The sequence below is a fragment of the Pelophylax lessonae genome, assembly GCF_965119305.1.
Source record: "Pelophylax lessonae genome assembly, chromosome: 6".
NCBI classification, from domain to species: Eukaryota; Metazoa; Chordata; class Amphibia; order Anura; family Ranidae; genus Pelophylax; species Pelophylax lessonae.
This window is the reverse complement of record NC_138773.1, coordinates 255,117,172-255,126,185: the sequence shown is the minus strand read 5'-3', so window position 1 is coordinate 255,126,185 and position 9,014 is coordinate 255,117,172. Positions and strand designations below refer to the sequence as shown.

General features: G+C 54.0%; 1 protein-coding gene across 1 annotated transcript in view; it reads left to right on the top strand.

Moving 5' to 3' along the window:
* Window positions 1-381: 381 nt before the first annotated feature.
* UBR3 (ubiquitin protein ligase E3 component n-recognin 3) overlaps window positions 382-9,014 on the top strand; it is a 390,465-nt gene continuing 381,832 nt past the window's right edge. The window contains exon 1 of the mRNA XM_082260312.1: window positions 382-892. Within this exon, the coding sequence (XP_082116438.1) occupies window positions 465-892 (428 nt within the window). The 5' untranslated portion in view covers window positions 382-464. The remainder of the gene's footprint in view (window positions 893-9,014) is intronic.

Here is a 9,014-nt window from a genome sequence, read left to right as displayed (position 1 = left end):
CTGTGCCGTCAGTGTCCCCTGTGCTGTCAGTGTGGATCTGTCAGTGTCCCCTGTGCTGTCAGTGTGGATCTGTCAGTGTCCCCTGTGCTGTCAGTGTATCATGTGATGTCAGTGTCCCCTGTGCTGTCAGTGTATCACGTGATGTCAGTGTCCCCTGTGCTGTCAGTGTGGATCTGTCAGTGTCCCCTGTGCTGTCAGTGTGGATCTGTCAGTGTCCCCTGTGCTGTCAGTGTGGATCTGTCAGTGTCCCCTGTGCTGTCAGTGTGGATCTGTCAGTGTCCCCTGTGCTGTCAGTGTGGATCTGTCAGTGTCCCCTGTGCTGTCAGTGTATCACGTGATGTCAGTGTCGGTGCATGGCTGAGAAGTGACAGGAGGCAGCGCAGCTCTCGCGAGATCCTGCAGAGCCCCGTGTATGGAAGATAACAAAAGTAAAGCGGAGCGGTGAGGAGCTCGGAGGAGTCATCATGGCGGCTGAGTCTCCGCCGCCTCTTAGCCGGGATAAGGAAACCACGGCGGCCCGGCTGAAGGGAGAGTTGAGCCGGGGAGAGCGGAGCCGGGATGAGCTGAACGAGCTGCTGGACTGGGTGCTGAGCACGGAGCGGCCGGCCGGGGAGGCCCTGGAATGGTGCCGCTCACTGCTGGCCGGAGGGGACAAGTTCGAGGACTTCTGTCAGTCGGTCCGTTCCTATGACAACGCCACCCTGTGCGGCCTGGTGTGGACCGCCAACTTCGTGGCCTACCGCTGCCGGACGTGCGGCATCTCCCCGTGTATGTCCCTGTGTGCCGAGTGCTTCAACCAGGGCGAGCATGCAGGACACGACTTCAACATGTTCCGGAGCCAGGCCGGGGGGGCGTGTGACTGCGGGGACAGCAACGTCATGAGGGAGAGCGGGTGAGTCACTGCACCCCGAATATTGTGTGCCCCCCACTACAATACACCCAACTGCTGTGCCCCCCACTACAATACACCCAACTGCTGTGCCTCCCACTACTGTGCCCCCCACCACTATACACCCCACTACTGTGCCCCCCACTACAATACACCCAACTGCTGTGCCCCCCACTACAATACACCCCACTACTGTGCCCCCCACTACAATACACCCCACTACTGTGCCCCCCACTACAATACACCCCACTACTGTGCCCCCCACTACTGTGCCCCCCACTACAATACACCCCACTACTGTGCCCCCCACTACTGTGCCCCCCACTACAATACACCCCACTACTGTGCCCCCCACTACAATACACCCCACTACAATACACCCCACTACTGTGCCCCCCACTACAATACACCCAACTGCTGTGCCTCCCACTACTGTGCCCCCCACCACAATACACCCCACTACTGTGCCCCCCACTACAATACACCCCACTACTGTGCCCCCCACTACTGTGCCCCCCACTACAATACACCCCACTACTGTGCCCCCCACTACAATACACCCCACTACTGTGCCCCCCACTACAATACACCCCACTACTGTGCCCCCCACTACAATACACCCAACTGCTGTGCCCCCCACTACTGTGCCCCCCACTACTGTGCCCCCCACTACTGTGCCCCCCACTACTGTGCCCCCCACTACAATACACCCCACTACTGTGCCCCCCACTACAATACACCCCACTACTGTGCCCCCCACTACAATACACCCCACTACTGTGCCCCCCACTACAATACACCCAACTGCTGTGCCTCCCACTACTGTGCCCCCCACCACTATACACCCCACTACTGTGCCCCCCACTACAATACACCCAACTGCTGTGCACCCCCCACTACAATACACCCCACTACTGTGCCCCCCACTACAATACACCCAACTGCTGTGCACCCCCCACTACAATACACCCCACTACTGTGCCCCCCACTACAATACACCCCACTACTGTGCCCCCCACTACAATACACCCCACTACTGTGCCCCCCACTACAATACACCCCACTACTGTGCCCCCCACTACAATACACCCAACTGCTGTGCCTCCCACTACTGTGCCCCCCACCACTATACACCCCACTACTGTGCCCCCCACTACAATACACCCAACTGCTGTGCACCCCCCACTACAATACACCCCACTACTGTGCCCCCCACTACAATACACCCAACTGCTGTGCACCCCCCACTACAATACACCCCACTACTGTGCCCCCCACTACAATACACCCCACTACTGTGCCCCCCACTACAATACACCCAACTGCTGTGCCTCCCACTACTGTGCCCCCCACCACAATACACCCCACTACTGTGCCCCCCACCACTATACACCCCACTACTGTGCCCCCCACCACTATACACCCCACTACTGTGCCCCCCACTACAATACACCCAACTGCTGTGCACCCCCCACTACAATACACCCCACTACTGTGCCCCCACTACAATACACCCACTACAATACACCCCACTACTGTGCCCCCCACTACAATACACCCCACTACTGTGCCCCCCACTACAATACACCCCACTACTGTGCCCCCCACCACTATACACCCCACTACTGTGCCCCCCACTACAATTCACCCCACTACTGTGCCCCCCACTACAATTCACCCAACTGCTGTGCACCCCCCACTACTGTGCCCCCCACTACTGTGCCCCCCACTACAATACACCCAACTGCTGTGCACCCCCCACCACTGTACACCCCACTACTGTGCCCCCCACCACTGTACACCCCACTACTGTGCCCCCCACCACTGTACACCCCACTACTGTGCCCCCCACCACTATACACCCCACTACTGTGCCCCCCACCACTATACACCCCACTACTGTGCCCCCCACTACAATTCACCCAACTGCTGTGCACACCCCACCACTGTGCCCCCCACTACTGTGCCCCCCACTACTGTGCCCCCCACTACTGTGCCCCCCACTACTGTGCCCCCCACTACTGTGCCCCCCACTACTGTGCCCCCCACTACTGTGCCCCCCACTACTGTGCCCCCCACTACTGTGCCCCCCACTACTATACACCCCAATGCAATACACCCCACTACAATACACCCGACTACTGTGCCCCCCACTACTATACACCCTGTTCCTGAGCACCCCACTGCCCCCCACTACTGTAACCCTCAATACAATACACCCAGCTACTGTACCCCCCACTACAATACACCCCACTGTGTGCCCCCCACTACTATACACCCCGTTAATGTGAACCTCACTGTGTGCCCCCCAATACTATACACCCAACTACTGTGCCCCCCACTACTATAAAACCCAATACAATACACTCTACTGTGCCCCCTGTTATTGTGCCCCCACTACTATACACCCCACGGTGTGCCCCCCCACTACAGTGCACCCCTATACAATATACCCCCACTCTGTGCACCCCAATGCAGTGCTCCTCAATATTATACAGCTCACTACAATAAACCCCACTGTGTGCCCCCCCACTACTATACACCCCACCTGACTGTTTACACTCCACACTGCACCCGGAATATACACCCCACCTGACTGTATACACTCCACACTGCACCCGGAATATACACTCCACCTGACTGTATACACACCACTGTATACACTCCACACTGCGCCCGGAATATACACCGCACCTGACTGTATACACTCCACACTGCGCCCGGAATATACACTCCACCTGACTGTATACTGCATCCGGAATATACACCCCACCTGACTGTATACACTCCACACTGCACCCGGAATATACACCCCACCTGACTGTATACACTCCACACTGCACCCGGAATATACACCGCACCTGACTGTATACACTCCACCTGACTGTATACACACCACTGTATACACTCCACACTGCGCCCGGAATATACACCGCACCTGACTGTATACACTCCACACTGCGCCCGGAATATACACTCCACCTGACTGTATACTGCATCCGGAATATACACCCCACCTGACTGTATACACTCCACACTGCACCCGGAATATACACCCCACCTGACTGTATACACTCCACACTGCACCCGGAATATACACCGCACCTGACTGTATACACTCCACCTGACTGTATACACACCACTGTATACACTCCACACTGCGCCCGGAATATACACCGCACCTGACTGTATACACTCCACACTGCGCCCGGAATATACACTCCACCTGACTGTATACTGCATCCGGAATATACACCCTACCTGACTGTATACACTCCACACTGCACCCGGAATATACACCCCACCTGACTGTATACACTCCACACTGCACCCGGAATATACACCCCACCTGACTGTATACACTCCACACTGCACCCGGAATATACACTCCACCTGACTGTATACACACCACTGTATACACTCCACACTGCGCCCGGAATATACACCGCACCTGACTGTATACACTCCACACTGCACCCGGAATATACACTCCACCTGACTGTATACACACCACTGTATACACTCCACACTGCGCCCGGAATATACACCGCACCTGACTGTATACACTCCACACTGCGCCCGGAATATACACTCCACCTGACTGTATACTGCATCCGGAATATACACCCCACCTGACTGTATACACTCCACACTGCACCCGGAATATACACCCCACCTGACTGTATACACTCCACACTGCACCCGGAATATACACCGCACCTGACTGTATACACTCCACCTGACTGTATACACACCACTGTATACACTCCACACTGCGCCCGGAATATACACCGCACCTGACTGTATACACTCCATACTGCGCCCGGAATATACACTCCACCTGACTGTATACTGCATCCGGAATATACACCCTACCTGACTGTATACACTCCACACTGCACCCGGAATATACACCCCACCTGACTGTATACACTCCACACTGCACCCGGAATATACACCCCACCTGACTGTATACACTCCACACTGCACCCGGAATATACACCCCACCTGACTGTATACACTCCACCTGACTGTATACACACCACTGTATACACTCCACACTGCGCCCGGAATATACACCGCACCTGACTGTATACACTCCACACTGCGCCCGGAATATACACTCCACCTGACTGTATACTGCATCCGGAATATACACCCTACCTGACTGTATACACTCCACACTGCACCCGGAATATACACCCCACCTGACTGTATACACTCCACACTGCACCCGGAATATACACTCCACCTGACTGTATACACTCCACCTGACTGTATACACACCACTGTATACACTCCACACTGCGCCCGGAATATACACCGCACCTGACTGTATACACTCCACACTGCACCCGGAATATACACTCCACCTGACTGTATACTGCATCCGGAATATACACCCCACCTGACTGTATACACTCCACACTGCACCCGGAATATACACCCCACCTGACTGTATACACTCCACACTGCACCCGGAATATACACCCCACCTGACTATATACACACCACTGTATACACTCCACACTGCACCCGGAATATACACCGCACCTGACTGTATACTGCACCCGGAATAATACACTCCACCTGACTGTATACACTCCACACTGCACCCGGAATATACACCCCACCTGACTGTATACACTCCACCCGGAATATACACTCCACCTGACTGTATACACACCACTGTATACACTTCACACTGCACCTGGAATATACACCCCACCTGACTGTATACACTCCACTTTGCACCCGGAATATACACCCCACCTGACTGTATACACTGCACCCGGAATATACACTCCACCTGACTGTATACACTCCACACTGCACCCGGAATATACACCCCACCTGACTGTATACACTCCACACTGCACCCGGAATATACACCCCATGGTGTGCTCCCCAATACAATACACCTCACTGTACACCGTTATCGGCATACACCCCACTGTGTGCCCCCCACTACAATATACCTCAGACCACATCTGACTATATACGCTCCAAATTGCATCCCACACCAAACCCAGAATATAAATCCTACTGTGTGCACCCCACTACAATACACCTCACTGTGTGCAACTCAATACACCTCACACTGTACCCCATGCCAAACCCAGAATATACACCCTACTTTGTGCACCCAACTATATACACCTCACACCCCACTGTGTATACCTCTTACAACACCCGGAATACACCCCACACTACACCTAGAACACCACATCCAAACACACTTCCCACTGTGTACACCCCACACCTGACTACACTTCACACAATTCTCCACAGTGTACTCCCAACATACACCCCACACAACACCCAGAATACACCCCGCTGTTCACTTCCCACAAAACACACCCAGCTGTGTGCACTCCACACTCACTGACCCTCCCATAATATCCCACTGTATACACCCTGCACAACACCCAGAGTACACCCTGGAACTGTGTTCTACCAGACACCCTGAGTACTACGAGAGGAGGAGATTGACACCCTGTGTGCGAGAGGAGGGGAGTGACACCCTGTGTGCGAGAGGAGGGGAGTGACACCCTGTGTACGAGAGGAGGGGAGTGACACCCTGTGTGCGAGAGGAGGGGATTGACACCCTGTGTGCGAGAGGAGGGGATGACACCCTGTGTGCGAGAGGAGGGGAGTGACACCCTGTGTGCGAGAGGAGGGGAGTGACACCCTGTGTACTGTGTGAGAGAGGAGTGACACCCTGTGTACTGTGTGAGAGAGGAGTGACACCCTGTGTACTGTGTGAGAGAGGAGTGACACCCTGTGTACTGTGTGAGAGAGGAGTGACACCCTGTGTACTGTGTGAGAGAGGAGTGACACCCTGTGTACTGTGTGAGAGAGGAGTGACACCCTGTGTACTGTGTGAGAGAGGAGTGACACCCTGTGTACTGTGTGAGAGAGGAGTGACACCCTGTGTACTGTGTGAGAGAGGAGTGACACCCTGTGTACTGTGTGAGAGAGGAGTGACACCCTGTGTACTGTGTGAGAGAGGAGTGACACCCTGTGTACTGTGTGAGAGAGGAGTGACACCCTGTGTACTGTGTGAGAGAGGAGTGACACCCTGTGTACTGTGTGAGAGAGGAGTGACACCCTGTGTGCGATAGGAGGGGAGTGACACCCTGTGTGCGATAGGAGGGGAGTGACACCCTGTGTGGGATAGGAGGGGAGTGACACTCTGTGTGGGATAGGAGGGGAGTGACACCCTGTGTGGGATAGGAGGGGAGTGACACCCTGTGTGGGATAGGAGGGGAGTGACACCCTGTGTGTGAGAGGAAGGGAGTGACACCCTGTGTGTCCTAATACCTGTAGTTTTTTTGGAAAAAGATTTTTCTGTAACCCTTAGATTTCTCTTCCCTTCTTCTCCATGTGACATCTATACAGAACTCTGGCTTTAGTTTCTTATGCCTCTTGCACATACCGGTAGTTCTGATGTTTCAGACGTTTATGTTGGGTGTATTTGAGTATATGGGCTCCAAAATACAGACCGGCAACACTGATTATTTTCCTGCTCTATTAATACACATCGCTTGTTTATGTGCTGTGTATACAGACACAATAAGAACAATAGGCTGCATCTCAGATCCGTAATAAATGCTGTATGCCTGAAATCGGAGCAAGAGGCCTCACCAGGCCAGGAACTCACAGAGCAATGGAACCTGTCAGGCATTCTCTCAGCTAAAATCTCTGTTTTTGCTCCCATTGGAGAAATTTCCCATGACTTCCTGTACTAAGAGGAAATGAGGGCCAATCTTTCCTGTTCAGAGTTCTGGCTGTGTCGCTTTTGGGAAGTTCCCCGCTTGTACCCAACCAAATAAAGTTTTTGCCTGGAGTGCCGCTTTTGGCACTATCACCATTTTTCTTAAATAGATTTGTTTGGAAAGAATATTTGTATTTGGCAATATATTTTTTTTAATTACGTTCACCTTATTTATTTTTTATTTATTTTTTACTTGAAATTTCTACTAAAACTTTAGATGCAAACGCAAAGAAATTAGAATACCAAACATTCCATTTGTTCACATCAGAAGGCGCGTCCAAGCGTTTACACTATTTTGTGCATTCCCGCGCGTTGGATTTTAGGGCAACCCATTCGAATGGGTTGCCCTATGAAACCCGCAGGTACAATTTTTTTTTTTAAATTTGCAGCAGACCAAAACCATGTGGTTTGACAGACCCCCCAAGACGCATGTCTTTGCAGGATGCTGGGGTAAGAATTAATTGCAACTGCACACGTCTGCATTTTTTTTTTTTGTGTGCACTATGGGAAAGCGTGGGAATTTAAACGTGTGAATGAAGCCTAAGCACTTAGCCTGAAGGTTTAGGGTGATTAGACGCGAGCGGCGTGTAGGTTTAGGGTGGATGGACGCGAGCAGCGTGTAGATTTAGGGTGATTAGACGCAAGCGGCGTGTAGGTTTAGGGCGGATGGACGTGAGCGGCGTGTAGGTTTAGGGCGGGTGGACGCGAGCGGTGTGTAGGTTTAGAGCGAATGGATGCGAGGGGCGTGTAGGTTTAGGGCGGATGGACGCGAGGGGCGTGCAGGTTTAGGGCGGATGGACGCGAGGGGCGTGCAGGTTTAGGGCGGATGGACGCGAGGGGCGTGCAGGTTTAGGGCGGATGGACGCGAGGGGCGTGCAGGTTTAGGGCGGATGGACGCGAGGGGCGTGCAGGTTTAGGGCGGATGGACGCGAGGGGCGTGCAGGTTTAGGGCGGATGGACGCGAGGGGCGTGCAGGTTTAGGGCGGATGGACGCGAGGGGCGTGCAGGTTTAGGGCGGATGGACGCGAGGGGCGTGCAGGTTTAGGGCGGATGGACGCGAGGGGCGGGCAGGTTTAGGGCGGATGGACGCGAGGGGCGGGCAGGTTTAGGGCGGATGGACGCGAGGGGCGGGCAGGTTTAGGGCGGATGGACGCGAGGGGCGGGCAGGTTTAGGGCGGATGGACGCGAGGGGCGTGTAGGTTTAGGGCGGATGGACGCGAGGGGCGTGTAGGTTTAGGGCGGATGGACGCGAGGGGCGTGTAGGTTTAGGGTGGTATTTTCCCCTCAGAGGCAAAAGCTGGGAATGCCTGAATTCTGCAATCCTATCGCCATAAATGTTGGTACACT